Here is a 21,642-nt window from a genome sequence, read left to right as displayed (position 1 = left end):
TTCATATTCTTCTTCTTCTTCTTCTTCTTCTTATTATTATTATTATACAACATTAATAACGATTGGAAAAGGTTTTGGTGTTAAACTTATACTTTTGTATTTATAATCAGAAATAATCATTTGTAATCAGAAATCAGAAAAATATGAAAACACAGACTCGTTCAGAAATGTTTCGAAATTATATAAACACAGAAATTGCATTATATTTTTATGCACATTACTCTATACCTGATGTATTCACGAGCGCCCCCTGTCGTACCGGAAGAAACAAACCGGCTCTAGACTCTTGGTCACGTGCCACGCGCTCCCCTGAGAGCACTTCCGGTGGTGTTTCCTGTGTTTGTAAACTGGGAGAAAAAAAATAAGAACTCCGACGACAAATATTCCTCTTACAGAAACGGAAGGTAAATAAAAAACATCCACGTGTATCTGTAGCGCCTTAATATGACTCCCTCGATAGCGACGGGTTTGTTTTGTTAGACGCTGAAGTGACTGAGGGTTAATAAACACACGCCCTGTTGTTGTTGTTGTTATTGTTGTTATTGTTGTTATTGTTGTTGTTATAATAATAATAATGATGATGATGATGAAGGAGGTTGAACAGGAGCACAAATACATCTATAGTTCACTACACAGCCCAAAGGTTGTTCTACAGTCATTTAAATAGATTTATAAACCTTGAGATCTTTAGCTCTTAGCTAATCTGCTGCTTCAGTGCTCACTAATCTCATGTAATATGTAAACAAATATGTAAACAACAACAACAACAACCTACATTTCATTTCCTAAATCTTCTGTATTATTTCCTCACTGTGGATTTTTTCCATTGCCTTCATTACACTTGTGCACGTGCGTTTTGTTTTTTTTTAAAATAGTACTTAATTAATTTAAAGATAAAAGTCTTTTTTTTTTTTTTTTAAATATATATACGTATATATATATATATATATATATATATATAAAGACTTTTATTTTATAAATATATATAATAAAGATGACTTTTATTATATATACATATATATATTCTTTTGGACCTTTTTAGTACATCTTATATACTCCACTATTTACTGTATCGTGTTACCCAAATGAGGATGAGGTTCCCTTCTGGTGCTGGTTCCTCTCAAGGTTTCTTCCTCATGACCTCTCAGGGAGGTTTTCCTTGCTACCGTCACCTCCGGCTTGCTCGATAGGGATGGGGTGGATATATAGTATTTAAAATTTTAAGTTAAACTTTTTAAAATTCATTTTAAACTTTAATTGTATGTATTCCTTTATTTATTTTTATCGTTATTGTTTTCTTCTTCTTCTTCTTCTTCTTCTTCTTCTTCTTCTTCTTCTTCTTATTATTATTATTATTATTATATATTTATTTCTTCTTTCTTTCTCTTGTGTTTCCATACTTCTTTAAAGCTGCTTTGAGACAATGGGAAATTGCTAAAAGCACTATATAAATAAGTTGAATTGAATTGGTGTAGCTTTAAATATTTTTAAAGTCCAGTTATTGACATAAAATATTTTTTTGAAGCATACACCGATCATGTTTTCAGGTATCTTTGATCCTACTACCCCAGTGACATGTTTGGTACCTTTATTTCGTAATGTATATAGATCTAGGTTCCCCAGTTTCAGTCCTGGGGTGTTGGGACCCAGTACCATCTGGTGGTCTTCCAGCTTAAAGACTCCTGACTGGAGTTAGAGAACCATTTTTGATCATTTCTTGGCTCACGCCCGTGCTGACTGTGTGTTACCTCTCCATTCTCTCTGCCCAGTGTGACGCTCTCTGTCCCTCCGACCCACCCATTACACATCAGTGCAATGTCACAGCTTTCCAACAACCCAGTCCGAGAGCACATGAAATGGGTCAGTGTTTTTTTCTTCCCAAAGTTATTTGCATTTTGAACTGTGTTCTGTTTCATATCACATGCTTCCGCTGCCAATCCTACAGTCATAAATTGCTGTCCATTAAAAATGGGCTTAATGTCGAACTGGAACCGAAGCTGACAGAAATCAGTGCTCTGTAGTGGTCTGTAAAAAGAAGATGATTATAATGAGGAATTGTTATATCCCCAGACTGTCATAACCGGTGTGTGTTTGTGTGTTTGTGGCAGGCTGGGTTGCTGGGCTGTGAGGCAGTGCTCTCCAGTATGGCTCTGGTGCAGGCCAGTTCTCCAGCCAGCCATAAAAAGATGACGTCTTCACTGAGCCAGAACCACAACCACAGTCACAACCAGGAAGCACACAGTCACATGGTGCTGCCATCTGGAGTCAGCTGCTCGCCCATGGTAAGACAAACTGGGCATCAAACTACATGAACAAACCTAAGAACACAACAACAAATCAGAAAACACAACGTCAAAAAAATTAACGAATCAGAAAGCAGAGCGACAAAAACATAACAGTGAACGAAACAGAAGTGCAACAAGAAAACCAGAAACACAACATCGTCATCTTAACAAAACATAAGAGCAGATCAAAAAATGCAAGAACAAGCAAGAACACAACAATGAATCACAAGGTGCAACACAAAACAAACACAAACAACAAATCACAAAATGTAAAAAACAACAGAAAAAAACCCACAAATAATAAAATAAAAACAAAACAAAACAAAAAACACACACACAACAGCAACAAGACCAAAACACAACAAAACAGAGATTCAACGGGTTTCTCCTGTCACTCATAGCTCATTAATAAGGATAGAGGGTTCCACTCTAACCGGCTGCTGGAGGAGAAGGACATGCAGTCGAGCCAGAACGTGCCGTCAAAGAAGAAAAACAGGAAGTCAGGAACACCGTCCAAAGTGAGAGAAAAAGTGCAGGCAAGTAACTGATCTGTGTGTTATTTTAAAAGAACATCCTAAAGTGAGAGAATATATAATCCAAAAACGTGGAATTTCTAGGTTATCTATATATAATTAAACACACTTTTCTCTGTGTGTGTGTGTACAAACACAGGTGGAGATACCTGAACCAAGCGATGACGGTTCTCTTAACCCCCACGTACAGAAGAACTTCATCTGCGAGCACTGTTACGGAGCGTTTCGCAGCAGCTACCACCTCAAACGCCACATCCTCACTCACACAGGTGAGCTTCGGAACATAAACGTGTCACTTCCTGCTCAAATCCTTGCCCTTCACTCTGGGATCGTCCGATTGAATACGAATTGTCGTGCGTCGTTCGGTAAAGATGGACAATCAAAGATTTCACATTGGAACATAGCCTGCAGGTTTGTGCTACGACGCTGCTCCATTCCGATTGGTCAGAAATGTGTTGCTACGGTGATGTTCTCCGGGAGGATAGAGTTATTTAGTATTTATGGCAGGAGAGATTAGAGTCAGCGCTTTGCATCAGTCAAAGGTAACATTTCGCTTGAGAGTTCTTCAGAACAGAGTTGTTCAGGTTTTTTTTTTTATTTAATACATTAATACATTTCTTGACTCTTCTCGAGTCTTATGAACACCTGGGAGTTGACAAGTGATTTACTTCCTGCTGTACTAAAGCGTATGATTAGGAGTGTTTGCAGTTTGAGCATTAGGACCTGTGTATACAGACATGTAAATTATTTCCACTAGTAAGCAAAGCTTATTAACAGTGACATTTGTGTTTGCGTTTGCATGTTGGACATGCGCTTATTCTCTGTGCCACACTAACATTTGCCTGGGTAATGAGTTAACAGTTAGCACACTGCTCCTTGTCTGAGCTTCTTACCCCAGCTGAATTCTGCTGAATGGTACATTTTGTAGGAAAAGTGTGACTTAAAACATTCCTGCTGCTCTTCACTCTCTCAGATTGTTATCATCATCATGTGATTGATGTGCAGTATTCTTCTCAGTGAAAAGGAACAGTGGACGTACTGTGTGTGTGTGTGTGTGTGTGTGTGTAAAGGTGAGAAGCCATTCGGGTGCGACATGTGCGACATGCGGTTTATTCAGCGCTACCACCTGGAGAGACACAAACGAGTGCACAGTGGAGAGAAGCCTTATCAGTGTGACCGATGTCAACAGGTCAGACACACACACACACACACACACACACGTACACAAACGCAAATGCTTTGATGTCTAGTAAGGGCTCAAAGTCTGAAGCTTACTCTAAACTAACAGTGCATTTTTATTTATTTATTTATTTTCTAGGTTCATTTCCCAGCCACACTGAAATACAATATATTTACACACTGAGTGTCATTTTTTTTTGTGACTTTTGTGACAAGACACACCCGTCTTGCACACCCCCCAGGCTCCCTCGTATACCATTCAGATATTCTACACTATATCTTTAGATTAGGTGAAACGCTGCATTGCAGGTCCCTGGGAATTAGCTGTTCCCATAGCAACAATAATTGAGGATAGTATGGAGGGTCGCGGGGGAAAGGTTGCTTTTCAGGAACCTTGCTGTGCTGGAATTTTGAAAGTCATACAGTACATCATTGTTTCTGAAATTATACCTTTTTTCTCCCCCTCAAACACACCGTATTACTTTATTGTTGCTATAGTAACAGGAAATTCACAGGGACCTGCAAGGCAGACGTTTTTCACCTCGGGTACCTTTGCTGCGCTTTGAATCCCAGTGCGATTATTCTGGTCTGGTTTGATCTGGACGCTTGTTTCTGTCGAACCCCAATATAACAAATGTTATAGCACAACTCACTATTTTTTTTGTTTTACTTATTATTCTGGTGCTGTTATGCACAGTAAGGCACCTGGTGTCTTCTGTGTCCCACAACGTTCCAGTGCGTCCGTCTTCTCACCACGTCATACAGGTTGTTGTGGGTTCGCTACCACAAGTGCTTATTGGTCCACATTTCACGCTACTGATTTTAAATTTAAACTGCTCTGTTCAAAATAACCTGCCAGTGTGAAAGCCCTGTTAGATGTTCAGACAACACTGAAGTTCGAGTTGTCTATTATCGTTCTTTAATAAATACCTCTTTCTTTCTCACAGAACTTCTCCAGAACAGACCGGCTCTTGCGGCACCGGCGCATGTGTGTCGTCGGCATCCCAAAGGAGGAGGACACGTCGTGCTGTGACGGTCGATCGTTTTCACAGGAACCTGCACAGCAGTCATGGAGCCCCCTACAGGCCAACAGCAGCAGCAGCAGCCAGCTTGCCGTGTGACCGCTTTCCCAAGCATCCCTTAAGCTCTGTGAAAGCAGGGTGGACTCGCGCACAGCCACTCAGGATCACTTTACTGCATCAGACTGATCCTGGACACTCTGGGAAAAGACTCACTTCAACTTTGGCATATTCAGCTGTTTTTCTGAGCTGATTTGACTTGAGAAGGGAGGGATTTTTGTAGTATTTTCTATAGATGCAGTCAGCCTCTGGGAGGGTTGGCGTAGTTTTTTACTGCACAGGCTATTTTTTACCCTGTACACATAACGAGTCCTGTAGAGGAGAAAGGAGTGGGTTATATCCTATATATCCTATCCTATATCCTATATTACTATGGAGGGGTTCACACACACACACACACACACACACACACACACACACAAGACGGTTTAAAAAACAAATCACAGAAAACAGCTCTTCAGCCGTTGTCACGTGTGGCCTTGTGATATTTCCACCGTTTTTTAATAGTATCAAGTTAAGCAGGAATTAGTGAAAGGTGCTAGGCTACACAACCCTGCGTTCATGAATGCACCATTCATACACCAACATTCATTTATTTAACAAATGAATTATCAGAAATATCAAAGATAGCTTCTGTGTTTTAATATTTTTTGAAAGAATACTTAGAGTTACAATCATACAAGCCCCTTTTAAACGAATTACGTACACGATATATAGCTGTAAGCACTAAAACTAAGCAGTTTTGCAAATTCCCTTCAGTATTAAATATTACGATGTGAGAAAACAATGGTGGAAAGTTTTAAGTGTTCAACGTTGCTGTTCATACAAAATTTTACAGCTCGACTTTGTAACCCGATAAACGGGGGACGTGTCGGCTTTGACACGAGGTGGACGATAAGCTGACTAATTAAACGCAAACGAATTACAAGTTAATTAACCTGTTATTGACAGATTTGCAAAGCAAGCTGCTTTTCTTATAACAGAATAAGAAGGAAGAACAGTAACGGTTTCTTCTATTTTTGTGCATCAAACTGTAAAATTGCATGCGAGTAACCGTAGAAAAGTCAGCAGACCAGCTGGAAATTATTCAAGCCAGTTTTTGCATTTGTCGGTCGTCTTTTGACGTCGGTGCTCAAATCGTGGTACGTAGAACGTAGAAAACAACATCGTGGTCTGTTGCTTTGTCGCTCGCTAGCGTAAAAATAGGGCAAATCTCAATAACTGAAATATATTTCCCATTAAAATCCATTTTTACCTCAAGACAGTTTAGAACAATTAGGATCGTAACGGTGTAGGAAGTAGTTTTACATTTAGCCATGGTTTCATTACGCATCACTGATAACTGCTTTCTCTTAACAGTTCTTTTTTTTTTCCATCCACATTCATGATAGTGTCAAAGTACAAATAAAGTGTGTCATTGCAGTATCGCCTACAGGTCTAGGACTTGTGGAGACTCTCTTATCCAGAGTGACTAAGATAAAGTGGTCCGCTATGATGCAAGCCTCAGTGAAATGAATTTCTTTACGTTTCTGTATGTAGAACTCTTATTTTGGAGTCCAGATTAGAAAAGTATGAACTCGTGTGTGAGGGTGTTTTTTTTTTTTTTTTTCTTCATTTTTTGTTTTTTTACTTTTTTTTTTTAATTCCTAATGCTGTTTAGAGAAAATTTTGGGACTCAAACACTGGATCGGCAAAGTAAGGCTAACGGTGTGTGAGCTTTTAGCATTTAGTCTTTTTTTTATATATATATGGACCAGTAGTTCCTTAGAAATCCAGGTACTACAGACTTTAAACACTGAACACGGACTACATGCAGATTTCATGTGCTGAATCTTATTTGATTTTTTAAACATTTTTTTTTAATTTTTTAACGTTTTCCATAGTTTTTAGACTGCTACAGCTGTTAACTAGTAGCCATGTTGTTTTTTTTTAATTGTTTTTTAATTTTTTTTGTTTTGTTTTTAACAAGTAGATTTGCATGAAGCTCAGTTTCTCAAACTTATTGTATTGTGCTGTTAAGGAAAGAAAAAAAAATGCGTTTTATGTATTTTTTTAATTTTTGGTTGTTTTTTTTTTCTCTCATGCACAAAACATGCACACTAAAATCCTTCTCAACCATCTGGGCACTGTGTAGTGAGTGAAATTTTAGGTTCTCAGAAAACAATAAATGAGATTCTTTTTCCAGAGATGTGTGATTTGTTTTTGTTATTTGTTTATTTCTAAAAAAATTTAAAGACATTGGACATAGACTTGCAAGTTGTTTTATTATCTCATGTGTTGTAGTTGTTTTCTTGGCCAGCAGGTGGCACCACACACCAAATTCAACTTCTGTCAAAAGTACTATCTGCACTAAATGTGTGACTTTTTAACCTCTAAAAAGGGTGCCATGGGCCTGGGATGATTTGCTGTCCATTACTACACTTTATGACACGCCCCTGTGACCTGACGCTGTGGTTTTCAAGAAGCATCTTAAAGGTCCACAAAAGGGTCATCGGGCCATTTTAAGGCTGCTTGAGCCAGCGGACGGCGAGCCGCTACTTAGTGAAGTCATGTCTATATCTCTGGCAATGTTGACGTTAATAAGGGAAGATTCTTGATACTAATCACTGAAGCAATTAAGTCTTTGGCTCAGTTGGCTCAACTTAATGTCCTATAGGAGCATCAACGTTGACATTCAGTACAGACGGTAGTTAATGAGGTGTACAGTACGGACATGATGGCTAGGAAAACTGGATAAATGAATGTACTGTAATGAGTAGCCTGGCTTTGGGATTGTAGAGAGCTTTATGGATCCTTTCTCTCTCTGATTTACAGTGTGTGTGGATGGGGAGCAATTACTGCAGTGTCTTCTTTATGATGAGTACATTGGTGGGACAAAAAGAACAGGGGGCTGGGAAGGTTCCTACACACAACCTGACCAATCATCTAATACAGGAGTGTGTCTGAGGCGTAGCTCAGCACTGTACGGTTTAACATAACCTCATCCGAACCTTTTACGTTCTAATGTGTCCATCACACTTCGGTCTCCTAGCTAATAGGACGTATACAGCCTCTTAGAGCTGGTTTGATGGACTCAGTAGTCTATACCAGGGATGTCCCATTCTTTTACTGACCAATACCTTTAGCTCAGTTCACTTCTTCATTGTCCACATGGCAAATTCGGTTGAAGCATGGCTCAACAAGAACGAACAGTAGACGAAGGACGAAATAGAAGACGAACAATAAAGACAACTTTAAAACCGTTCCCAAAAAAATAAAAAATAAAACAGAAAATAGAACAGCTTAAATCTTAATGTTCAGTGCTGTTGAATGCTCGATTCTGATTGGTCACAAGGTTTATATATTATGTAATCGCTATCATGTGTTATAATTTTTATAGCAACTAACTAACTAACTAACACAGGAATGTGTATAGGAGACACTCCAGAAAATAAATGTGTATATGTTGCTATGGTTACATTTTTTTTTTAAGGAGATCAATTTGATAATTATGAAGTGATATATATATATATATATATATATATATATATATATATATATATATATATATATATATATATATATATATAATAGAGATATATAATATAAATGGAACATTTTTGGAAGGAGTCTCATTTACATTTACAGCATTTAGCAGACACCCTTATCCAGAGTGACTTGCAACTGAGTGTTAAGGGCCTTGCTCAGGGGCCCAGCAGTGGTAGCTTGGTGGACCTGGGGTTCGAACCCACCTTCCGATCAGTAGTCCAACACCTTAACCACTGAGCTACCACATCCCCAGTCGCCAGTGTCAAAGTTGTAACTTCTTTAATTCTTACAACACAGAAAAGTCTTTACAGTTTTTCTGTTATATGTATTTTTTTTGTCTTTATGAATGAGAAAAACATGGCAGTTGCTGAAAAAACAAATGTTTATAGCTGCTATAACAAAAGCAATAAAAGGAACTAATTTGTTTTAAATGTAACTTTAAGCAAACAAAAGTTTAACATTTTGTTCGGTCCCTAATAAAATAATGATCGAAATGATCAAATGATCAAGAAAAACAAGACCAAGCTATTGTACCATTCATACCATTATTGTACCATTCAGCATTAGCTAATCATATACTGTATTATTATTACATTAACTCAGTTGATTGTGTGAAAACAATTTCTATTGTTTTGACAGTGGATTGAACCAAATTTTGCTTCTTTCCAAATTTTTTTTTTTTTAAAACCTCAGAATTATACATTTGCTCTCTTCGTCCTTAAATAAAAGTTTTACACTGTGTGTATCTGAGAGAAATATAGCACGTGATTTTCTATTTTGTTCCTTGAAGTTTGCAATTGTTTATTTTCTTTTAATGTACGTTTTTATAGTTATTAGTTTGAACCTGAACGTCGTATGTCTTTCAGTCGTTAACAAATGTACTAACAAATGTCCTGCGTGGCGTGTTATGCCAGCTAGCTACCCGGAAGTGAGATCGTTTACCACGCTACGTAATGAAGGATGAGGTGATTGAGGATCAGAAAAACAAAAACAATGCTTTAATGGCATCCTTCCCTGTCAGTTTTCCCCACATACAGTACTTTAGTTTGTACTTTGTACTTTCACATTCTCGCCATGAACAGGAACATTGGGTACAAATCTAGCCGCGTCGACAGACTGCACGCGACCATCTGTCACTTTCCCCACCAGCGTTAATTATCGGAGGTGTTGCACACGCCAGCTATCTTCATTAAGATTTCACTCCCGCCCTTGCGTGTCTCAGGACACAGCTGCACACCAAGTACTAACGCAGTCGGGATCCAAAATGATGAAAATGAAATATTAATAAAGTGTCTGTTTTTTTTTTTTCCTTCTACTCCTTCTGAATGCTCCAGCCTCGGCGTAACAAGTAAACCAGCTCCATTTTGCAGACGTTTCGAACTCCTATTCTAATTAGCAGTGAATGTGTATGTTCACCCAAATTCCTCATTGCCGTAATTACACAAGAAAGGCAACGATATCGCTGTGTTTCATGAATGAAAACTTTCTTAACTATCAGATAAATTAATCAAAGTCATGCAGCCTGCTCCAAAGGGAGGCCTTCGATTTCTTCAGGAGTTCTCGAGCCTGTTCCAGGAAGCATACATTTAAACTAAAAACTGCACATCAAAATGGGTTGATTTTGGTGCTTGGGATTTGATTTTTTTTTTTTGATGTCACTCAGAAAGAAGTTAACAATAAATACAGCGGAAGATTAATTAGCTGGCCCCAATTCTCTCCTGACCTGAATGAGTCCTGTCAACAACACCGCATGGAACGCTGGGGAATTAGAAACGGATCTTGCAACCCACACGGAAACTTATTCAAATAATTCATACATATTCATGCAAAATAAACAATTAAAACGCTTCACATTGCATCTGCACCTTTTTCCACTGACTGGGCCCTCACACGATGTAAAAAATAAACCTATGAAATGATGAATGACACCCTCATTCTGTCATTTGTTAAAAAAAATTCCTGGTCTCCTTGTAAGAAATTTGATTGATTCAGCTAATATAAACGGTTCTTTGTGTTAATGTAACAACACATTTAGGCCATGAAATGAAACGTATCTACATAAGCATTGAGAGTTTACATGGCTGGGTTAACACCATGTTCGCTTGGCAGATTGTTTACATCATGCTTGAAATCGTCTTTTCCATGAGGCCTTCTTGTTCAGATCTTGTCCATCTGGATGTTTGTCTCAAACTGTCTTTGGCTTCTTGGCGGTGGAAACCCGAAGCGTCAGGCTGACTCAAGCTGACCAGTGTCTCCTCGAAAAAGATTTATCTCACTCATGAGCCATCCACATTCTCTGTGACAGGACAAACACCCCGGCGCTCTGCCAACAGCGTAAAAATCACTTTCCGAAAGAGGCATTTAGCCTCGACAGATACATTAAAAGGCGGCAGTCCCGTGTCACCTCATCAATCCTCAGCTCGTTGGGGACCCGACGCAATACAAGGGCCGCACGCAGATCGCTGCAGCCGGGCAGGCCCATTTCTCCCATGGGTTGTGTTCCAAATCCTGCTGCACTCCTTTCTACTAGGTCATGACTTCTCATGTAAGCCGAAGAGGGTCTTTGGGTTTAATTTCCATGGCCTTGCAGCAGACTACTTTAAAGACGCCATGAAAAAGGTCGTGACACGGTGTCGTGTGTGGGTGTAATGTCTTAAATGGAGAGGCATCATAAACATTTATGAGATTTATCAATCAACACTCAAACGGTGAATGAGAACTGATCCGGTGTTGGTGATATTGTGTCTGATAGTCTGCCGTGTAACAGAAGAACCACAAAAACAAAGGAAAGTCTTCACCACTGTATGAATATATGGAAACATCAACCCTTTCTAGGCCTTTCTAGGGATCAGGTTTATGTTTTGACAAGTTAGAAGAATGTTAAATTGCAGTTTAATGCCAGAAAGTCATGAGAAAGTGAAAGCACAATATATCACAGTGTTTCCTGTAACATTTCCTATCCTAAAAGATGTCTTCGGGACCTTTGAGATCCCTGTAAAATTAAATTTATAGAGCTTTTTATTCCACAACATCACACTTAGAACACTTATTTTTTTTTCTTAAAATCTATTAATGACATGATTTATACACTATTAATGTTACTGAGGTTTGGATTTAACCCGTTCGATTCAAGTGACCAGTCAAACAGGTTACTAACTATAAAATGTATACGGTCATTAGAACAAGTTTGATCATTATTCCCATTTGAGAGCTCTGTTATACAGTATTTTTTATGCACATGGTTTTCCCCAAACCTTCTGATAGTCAGATTCAAACAGCGGTGCAGTTTTCCTCCAAACATGTAAGTCTTGATAGTAATGAATATTACAGCACTTGCCTGACTAATTACTTTTCTTCTAAATTAAACACCATCCAAATTATACACTGGGCGTTTTGGCTAAAATTGGGTGTGTGTCATGGGTTTAACAACATTATTATCCCAAGAATGATTTCAGGTCCCAAATTGTGAGCTGCTTATACGGTTGTTTTTCCTGGGACAGAGCCTAACACTAATGAAACTAATTAAAGCAACAGCAATTGAGGCCTCCCCAACCTTCTATAAGCACCTAGTGAGCAACAAATGTGCTCCTCAGTTCGCAGATTGTTTCCACAAAGCCTGATTTGTTTGGAAGAATGAGGCGCAGCGCGAGAGCAACTGCGCAATCTACCGCCGACGGAGAGAGACACAGGGGCAAGGAGGTTCATGCAGCGACCTGGATCCTGATGCGGGTCTCCAGACACTGTACAATTATTATTTTGACAAGGGGAAGGGCTTGGTATGACTTCTCCCCTTCTGTCTGACTCGCCTCTTTCGAACAGCAATTTTCCAGATGAGCAGGTCGAAGAGGAGAGAGCGCTGAAGATGGCGTGTGAATCCTTGGGGCTTGATGAAGAGCAGCGGCCTTGCTGTTTAGCCTGAGACGTTTTGATGGGTCACAGCTGTGAAAGGGTTCACGCAGGTTGCCCGATGAGCTCTGAGCGATGAGCTGTCAGCCGCGTGTGCTGATGGACAGATAAGAGCTCGGAGCAGGTAGGCTCCACCAGGGCCCACATGGACCCTAGGCCAAAGTGACTTTGGCAGTTTGCCTCCGCTGATCAGCTCAGCGATACGCTGATTTATAAGCAGCCGTTCGGATCACTTTAAAGAGATATGAGGCATATGGTAGGGGCAATGCAAGGGCAACATGGATGAACAGCACTTCTCTGGATGTGTTCATGAAAAGAAAAAAAAAAAAAAAAAAATCCTCTCAGTAGAAGCACTAATCTGGGGATCAGGTCCTTTCTCAGCTTTATCTGGGATCTAAGGCACATAAAGAGCTCCCAAATCAGTGCAGCTTCTCAAATGCCTTATGAATTCCAGGCCTGTTGTATTTCGGAGATATGTTTTTGGATCGCTTAATTTAAGGCTTCAGGGCTTTATCCCACACATCATGGATACCTAGTGAACATCTAAGAGCTGATAATAGATGGGAAAGAAATAGACTGGTGAGGCTCAACGTTTTACTTCATTTTCAAGTTAAATTGAACTGCACACTCGCACACACACACACACACACACACACACACACACACTCCACTCTCTCTTCTCATACACACACACAGAAATCCAGTGAAGATTTATGTGACAGTCAACTAATTGCAGTTACAGTATGAACACGGCTTTACGTAAGGTTACAAATCTAGTTTAGGTGCTATAAGTATTATAAATGAAAGATAGTTCAACATATCGATGCTGAAAGCTCTAGTGTGTCGTTTGAGTGTTGGAATATCCCAATTATTATTTTTTCCGAATCAGCTAAATAGGCGTAAGTGGGGAAAAAATAGGGCTTGAGGGGAAAAGATGATGATGGGGCAAAATACGGTTTGTGTGATAAATAGCATTCTTGTATCAAAGCATCATGGTATCAATCATAATAAAGTACAAGTAGAGTTGCACAGAACTCGTGTCACAGAGTCTTTTTATTAACATCAGTTAACATTTAGTGTTTTTTTTTTCTTTATGCATTGCCTAACTTTTTTTGTCACAGGCCTTCTAGTGTGTTAAAACATTCGGTGCCGAGACGAGAATTGTGTACTTAAACACGATAAATATATTTCTCACTATTATATTATTTCCAGTTATGTTATATTACTTTATAAAGAATTCATACTTTATTATGTAGCTCTATTTCTTGCATTTTGTGTAGAAATAAGTCTTACATAGTGTCTCAGTGAGTAAGGAAGAAAAGCTTCCTTTTAAAGCACTACAGCATCTGTGCAAGAGACTTTTTATTTAATTTGAGGTCCGTGATTACAGCAATCTAAAACAGTTAAGGTTTTTTTTTCTGTATATATCCCTTAACTTTCATTAGTGCAGGCTACTGGTGCATTAGGAAGCAACGATCGAGGGCAATAAACATCTAGCAGGGGGTTAAAAAAGACATGCGTTTTGTCTTGTGTAACTTTGCAGGCATAAATATACAGTGTGTTATTATTATGATGATGTAGGTGTATGGTGTCATGTTGGTGATCGTTCGCCCAAAGGTAAATTTCCACTCTGCTGGACAGTAAACCCCTAAAGTCAGACAATTTGTGAGCTAGCGTCAGCATGTCCGCAGCATCCCGACATAAATCACACACGTGTATGCGTATGCATGTGTGTGTAGACGTGTTATGTTAGAACGGGGTGTACACCCAACCCTGAGCAGGACCTGGACTGGGAAAGCATTACTCTGTGTCATTTTTCTGAACCTGACTGAACGTCTCGTGAAGACTGAACACCTCCAGAGGTCTTTCCTAACAATTTTCCAAGAAGGCTGTGAGTCCGGCTCGATGTTTTCTTTTCGTCCGTGTGTTGGAAATAGGGATGTTTTTCTTCTCCAAAAGTAAATGTGCAAAAGTGCAAAGAAGCGAGAATGACTCCTGGTTTAAATCATCCAGCCACTCTCTTTTCTTTCTCCCCCACTAACAACCCCCCTTCCATCCCTCCATCCCTCCCTCCTCTGCATCTCTCATTGCTTCTCTCATGAGATCAGGAATGTAGTGCACGCCCTGCACCTTCCCTCAGGGAGAAGGCTTTTTAACGATTGAAACCTGACACCATTTCTGCGTCCCATAAGCAACTGTGCTGTAACTCACATCAAAGGCACCCGGCGTCAAATCGCAGTGCAGCTGTAAATTCACCTGTCACGCACCGACCAATCAGGAGGCAGCATTAAATCAGACCTGTCATGCTGGCGGCCAATGGTAGAGCGACGGCAGTAAATCTGTCAGGCCAGGGTCTGTTAACGGGCACCGTGGTGCAGACGGGGGAATCCGCAGGGAGGAGGGGTAGCAGGAGTGAGAGAATATGAAAGAGAGAGAGGGGGGGAGAGAGGAAGGACAGAGGTATGGGGGATGGGGAACGAGAAAGATGGCGGAAGGTAGAAGGACAGAAAGAGTCTGTGAGGTGTGACACCAAAACCAAACTGCCTTCTTCTTTTCTCTTTACCTTTTAACAACATGCGTCTAAATCAAATTGGGCTGAAGAAAAGCATGCACATGGGGAAAGGGCCACATGTCCGCCTCGGGCCGCATTCTGAATAAATAGCAGCCTGTAAAAAAAAAAAAAAGGAAAAAAAAGTCATAAAGCTTTATTGCTACCACTGCTATCTGGTGTCGTATGTCTGCTATTATGGGAACGCTTCACATTAGACTTTCATCACTAAATTTGATCTGCATTTAGTGTAACTCTCTCTCTAAGCTACTTGTTGCAAGAGCTGTTAATTCGATATGTGTATGAATGATACGATAATTCCCATCTTTATTGGTTCTAAGATCCTGGGCCAACCTGCACCCCGAACCACATGTTCAGAGCAAACGTGCAAGAGTGGCAACCAGATGTTCTCACGCAAACAAGCGGACACGGCTGAGGACAGCAGAGTGTCTATGTAGCACAGCAGGACAGTCTCTGGGATCTGAGGAGATCTCTGTTTCATCCTAAATCTTACAGTGCTTTCATCAGCGGTTAGCAATCGGGAGCTCGACTTTACACCGACGCCTGTTTTCAATACAGACACAGTTCCAAAGCTGGTGACTAATAGTGCAGGAAAATAAAAAAAAAATAGAAATATCCAAACACGCTTTTGGACATGTGCACCAGACAGGCTGATGGATGTGGCATACCTTTGTTTTGGATTTATGTGCTTTTTTTCCCCTCGAAATCCCTTTCTGTACATTCTCATGCTGAAATCTAGCCAGAAGAATAACATCTTATTTATTTAAATTTTTTTTTTTTTTTTTTTTTTTTTGAGAGCTCAAAACCGTTATGTGTTGTAGAGAAATACTGTGGAAGTAAAAGGCAGCAAGACATTTCAGTTTAAATGAATTGTCTCCTGGACCATCATTTTGGTCATTCATTCATTTATTTATTTATTTGTTTGTTTTTGGTAAACAGCAAAAAGACATTTTTCTCTCTGTCATTTGTACAGTTTTGAACGTGTTAATCTACAAAAAAAAAAAAAAGAAACCTTCTACTGATTTTAATTGCCATCGGTATATAAATGAAATAAAAACGAAGGCTGTTGTGTAGTGCAGAAAATGGCTTTGTGAGTTATAGGTGAGGCAGAGAACAGCAGCAGCACTGCTTGTTGTTTTTGGTCTCCTCAGCCTCCGAGCGAAATGATTTTTTTATTCGATAGGAATCCGTAAATGGGCCCAGTGAGGGTGTGTGCTGTCGTAAAGCATGTCAGGTTGTGCAAGACCCAGCTTTGTGCACGTGTGTGTGTGTGTGTGTGTGTGTGTGTGTGTGTGTGTGTAGCTCAGCAGTGGGACTAGTGAAACAGCCTCTGGCACCTTATCTCATTCAGGCCTTGTACACGTCCACAGTCTGACCTCCATTTCAATCAGAGCTGTTCCTCATTATGACTTCTGATCTATTTCATTGCGCCAAATTTGCTTATAGGAAAGGCAGAATGCAATCTGCATGCTGTTTATCGCAACCATGCTGTTTGCACAGCTTCACCCACAGAACAGTGTGTGTATATATATATATATATATATATATATATATATATATATATATATATATGTGTGTGTGTGTGTGTGTGTGTGTGTGTGTGTGTGTGTGTGTGTGTGTGTGTGTGTGTGTGTGTGTGTGTGTGTGAGGCCTTGATTGGTCTGATCCATTGCAATTACTGGGATCTCTCATACAGCTTTACTTATGAGGTTCAGGGTATTCTTCGGGCTGCGAATCAGGCTCAGGCTCATTGGCATACACACCTAAACACTGCTTTAAGCATGCTCATAATTGTAATCTATTGACCATTACTCACTTATGTAGCCACTGGAAACACAACGCGGGCAAACACACACACTCTGTGCATCTATCAATTCCAGGCCACGGGCCTACGTATCCTTGACAACTTTATGGCACGTTATGTATAATGTGTCAAGCTGCTGTGTTTTATTCTATTATGCCCGTTACTGTAGAATTAATCTAAATTGGCTTTTTGGCTTTTTTATGGCAGTGCCACTGTAATTAGGAGCTGAAAGCGAGTAGCTGAATGCCTGCAGGTGCCATCAGGTGCTACAACTAATCCAATTGTTTATTTCTCAGCCAGGAATCAACCTCTCTTCCCCGATCGTTGTGGCTCTACACTGGGCTTTTATTTAGACAGACATCAATTCAACTGTGGCAAGGAAACAAGAGGGAAATCAGTGTTTATTCAATGACAGGACAAAATTAGGGCTGGGGCTTCTTTTATTATTTGAATAAACCTCAAATAAAATCACAGTGTTCTGTTATGCCTATGCAAATCATCAGATGTAATGAATCATATCGACATCATAGCCATTCAAATCAATGCTGTTCATTTAAAACGAATCATTAAAAGATTCGAAACCGCATACAACGATTTTGTTAAATAACCACGGAATAAATTCACCAAGGAATAAATCACTACATGGAACAAAATTCACCCTAGCTCTATACAGTTATTTAAGTCTAACTCTGTAGTGTGCTCTTCCTCCCTCTAACTATAATAATCCTGGAATACTAGTATATCATATCTTTAGACCACAGATGATGATTAATGCTCTGTAACAGCAGCTCTGACGGTAGTTCCAGCTGTAATTCAAAGCACGTGTTTATATGAATACGTCACAACGATCGTTTCTATAGTAACAAGGCGGACACGAGGACAAACGGACAGCTTTCGAATCTAATAAAGTCCAGGAAAAATTTCTTTTATGGGGGAAAAAAACACTTATGGAAGGAGTCTCCAGTGCAAATTTAATTTACAGTGAAAATGTAATTTATTAATTTGAATTCATTACAATTTCATGTGTATAACTGATAAGATTCTATTTCTTATGGACTATACATATGTTACAAAGCCATAGGATGGTCAGTGAAGTTCACACACACACCGTGTACCCCACGCTTGGCCTCAGCATCCTGCTCATATCTGCAGGAGCGTCTCACTCCGATCCAGCCGTAAATCACCTCCCTGTGAAGGAGCTACTCCACTTAATCGGTGGAGGAAATTCAGTGCTGAAGGCTCCATCCCGTTTGAAATAAAGCTCTATTTCCTTTGCAAAAACCTCGACATGCCTCAGGACTTCACTTCACTACCAACCAGCCAAGATACTGTATAAGTGTTCTGCACCTCTTTCATATGAATAGCAGGTAATTATTAAAGAGATGATGCCAAGATCATGTTCATACACGCTCGAGACTTCTGATTTTCTCAGAAAAATGATCTAATGATGTGCTGGATCAGGTTGAGTGAAAGCTGGTCTGAGATCACATGCCACAGTTCGTCCCCGGGGCCGTTGTTTTAGGTTCATGCATGAGACCAGGCTGTTAATGGGGTCGAGTACATCAGCATGAGTGGTCTTATGTCACCTCCAATCCCCAGGTATACATCATCGCTGCATATTCTTGTCTTTCGCATTACTCCTGGGACAAAATCTAATTTGCATAAGAAAAAAAAAAAAAAAAAAGAAGGGAGGGATGTGAAATTTTTTGCCCTTCACAGCTGGTGTTCGGTGACACTAACACGAAGGATGGATACTCATGAGATTTCGACACAGAAGAAATAAATTAAACTGTCGCAGTATGTATGTTTTCCCCCACAAGACAAAAAAAAAATGCTTTATATTTTTACAGTTACAGCATTTGGCAGATGCACTTATGTTTATCTCATTTCTACAACTGAGCAGTTGAAGGTTAAGGGCCTTGCTTAAGGGCCCAACAGTGGCATCCTGCTGGTCCTGAGGAACGAACTCACAACCTTCCGAATAGTAGCTCAACACCATAACTATTGAAGATTAAGGATCCTGAATAGTCTAATCGATCTAGTATTTCCTATTATAAAGTGATAACAAGGCAAATATATGATAACTAAATCAAAATGGGATTTTCCTTTCTCTCTTTTAATGATTTCAAGCTTGAAATAGTCTTAAATATTTCCAGAAAGAATTATCTGACAATAAAATTAAATATGTAATCTCATAACGATGTACTAGATCATTTTCTCGTCATGTGTGTGTATATACATACATATATACATACATACATACATATATACATACATACATATATACATACATACATATATACATACATACATACATACATACACACACACATATATCTATCTATCTATATATACACACACACGCATATATATATAAAATAATTCACACTTGTGATGAAAATAAAACCTAAAGCTGTGCCTCTGACCTTTCACCAGAAGATGGCGCTCTAATCCAAATGGTCAGTTCCATGTGTATAAGCAAAAGTTTTATATACATAGACTTAAAGGGAAATAACATGAAAAAATACACAACACAAGGAATACAATCCTGATGGTGGAACAGTCCTTTTATTTAAATCATAACATGGACGTGGAAAACAGCAAGAAATCTCAATCACTGGAATGTACTTGAATCAAACTTGTTTCTCACAAAGCTGTTTGATATGTCCACACACACATACACACACACACACTCGCTCATGGTCTGGATCACTGAAAAGAAATGGATTCTATACCTGCGACTTCATGCTGTATCTGCATCACTGTACAGAAGTCATAAATGGACCATAAATAAACTTTAGACTTCGGTTTCTGTTGCTCGCTCTTCTTATTAGGTTACACTGAGTGTATATAATGTTTCTTCTTTTTTTCCTTAAGAGAGCCTAAAAATTTCACAGCAGAGAAAAACATAAGGAGGGAAAAAAAAATTCAAAAGGCAACAGCGATAAGAGAAGTGATGATGAATGCATCGTTATCTTGGTGGAAGAGAAGGGTGGCTGAGATCTATCGTAGAAGAGACCATTTGATCTGCTCTTTGGCTGACTGCAGCACCTACAGGAGAAAAAATAAAAGTCAAACAAAAAAAAAAATAAATAAATAAATAAATTGCTGTTTGAATCCACAACCAAGCAGCCACAGGTAAGTGATACATAAGTCCATGTGTAAAAGAAAACAAAAGAAAACAAGATACAACAGAGTTTTGGTCCGTGGTTCAGTTCTGATGCTCGCATGCCTATTGTACTGGGGTCAGAATGGGCACAAGCTGTGATGCACTGTGTTTTAACACCTTTCTGTCATAGCCTGCATGATAGAAGGTGCTCTTCTGTGGGATCAGACCAGATGGATTAGCCTCACGTTCTCACAGACGTCAACCAGCCTCGCGTGTCCGTGACCCTGATGCTGGTTCACCGGCTGTTTCGGTCTACTTTCGGTATATACTAACCGCTGCACACCGGGAACTCCACACAAAACCTGCTGTATAAGAGATGCTCTGACTCGCTCGTCAAAGTTACTCGGATCTTTACACTTGCTATTTTTCTCGGTACAAACACAAACTGAGAAATGCCTCAATTATATTTTTCAATTTGCCTTTAAGTGGTTTCAACGTTATGGCAGATCAGACGCACATCATAAGTGTTTTTTATTCCACTTACGCCACAGTAATTTGACAATGTCTACAAATATGGAATTTGATAAAATACCACAAAGTACGCTTTATTTGTTTATGGTTATGTGAGACGTTGTGGAACGACCACAATAGTACACAGCTCCTGAATCACTTAGGATCATAAAAGATGTGGGAAAACATGAAGCTTTGTTTGCTATATCAAGTAGTACAAAATATTTTTAATCCAAGCAGCTAAAAGAAAAAGATAACTTTAGATTATGTGGCAAAACACCAGTACTGTGAGATGATGGGGACTCTGTGAGATGCAGGGTGTGTCGACGGAGCATTTCAAAGAGCATGTGTATTGGCTGCCTTGTAACGAAGTAGCAGTGTGATAGGTTCAACAACTCGCTAACCGATTTAGTTCCCCCCCAAAAAAAAGCCTGTCTTAAGTGAGTCGCATCCTGATCAATAAACTCAGCCGTTCCTCCGTGGTGCCAGACTTGAATCACTAATTGATTATGCAGTTATTCACCACCACGCTGGAGAGAAAACAACAACAACAAACTTTCATGTGTGTCGTTAACACCTTTCCATGTCACCTCTGACCAAAAACCTAACACACTAAGCAGTTACTAAGTATAGTGTAGTCATTAAGCAGAAAGCTTGTAAAACACAACCTGCAGAAAGCAGAGACTGTCTCACGCACGCCCACGCCGAATTTAAACGCAACCTGACACCTGACTGTGTGCGCAGGGAAATATCCAGGAATTAATTAATCATTTTAATTTGAGGAAAGGCGAGGCAGAGAGTAACCATAAAGCAAAAGGATGAGGAGCTGCATTAATCAGAGGCACGTGAGGGATGCTGGCAGTCTGTCACAGGCCTCTTAAATGAGACCATCAATCAGGCCACGGGAAGCCGCTGCTGCCAGACAGCCGCCAATAATTAGCCATCATGCTTTACATGTGGCAGAAGCGAGGGGAGCTCGCATGCTCCGGAGCCTCGTAGCGGATAAACGGACCACCGCAGACTGGTGTGATAAATAAGACACGTGTGGAGAGGTTCAGAACCACGGCAAATAACAGTTAGTCTTGGTTACAACCAGACAACAGGAGAGAGAGAGAGGTGGGGTATACAGAGAGAAAGAGA

At 39.7% G+C, this 21,642-nt stretch overlaps 2 protein-coding genes across 2 annotated transcripts in view; one reads left to right on the top strand and one right to left on the bottom strand.

Annotated features, from left to right (window-relative positions):
• Positions 1–300: 300 nt before the first annotated feature.
• znf740b (zinc finger protein 740b) lies at positions 301–7,260 on the top strand. Its single transcript, XM_060894867.1, has 7 exons — positions 301–404; positions 1,770–1,860; positions 2,109–2,282; positions 2,687–2,821; positions 2,958–3,087; positions 3,889–4,007; positions 4,945–7,260. The coding sequence occupies exons 2-7, from the start codon at positions 1,816–1,818 to the stop codon at positions 5,116–5,118; spliced, it is 777 nt and encodes a 258-aa protein (XP_060750850.1). The 5' UTR covers positions 301–404; positions 1,770–1,815; the 3' UTR covers positions 5,119–7,260.
• Positions 7,261–19,424: 12,164 nt separating this feature from the next.
• Positions 19,425–21,642, bottom strand: part of copz1 (COPI coat complex subunit zeta 1) — a 5,849-nt gene continuing 3,631 nt past the window's right edge. Inside the window, exon 9 of the mRNA XM_060894485.1 lies at positions 19,425–19,934. Coding sequence (XP_060750468.1) covers positions 19,887–19,934 — 48 coding nt within the window. The 3' untranslated portion in view covers positions 19,425–19,886. The remainder of the gene's footprint in view (positions 19,935–21,642) is intronic.

Source organism: Tachysurus vachellii, chromosome 19 (assembly GCF_030014155.1).
Source record: "Tachysurus vachellii isolate PV-2020 chromosome 19, HZAU_Pvac_v1, whole genome shotgun sequence".
Classification (NCBI taxonomy): Eukaryota; Metazoa; Chordata; class Actinopteri; order Siluriformes; family Bagridae; genus Tachysurus; species Tachysurus vachellii.
This window is presented reverse-complemented; position numbering and strand designations above follow the sequence as displayed.

What these genes read in the sequence shown, in the direction of transcription:
- znf740b (XM_060894867.1), top strand. Translation starts at nt 1,816, where the DNA reads ATGTCACAGCTTTCCAACAACCCAGTCCGAGAGCACATGAAATGG. An exon ending in CCACATCCTCACTCACACAG is followed by an intron (nt 3,088 to 3,888) that starts GTGAGCTTCGGA and finishes GTGTGTGTAAAG; the next exon opens with GTGAGAAGCCATTCGGGTGC. An exon ending in AGTGTGACCGATGTCAACAG is followed by an intron (nt 4,008 to 4,944) that starts GTCAGACACACA and finishes TCTTTCTCACAG; the next exon opens with AACTTCTCCAGAACAGACCG.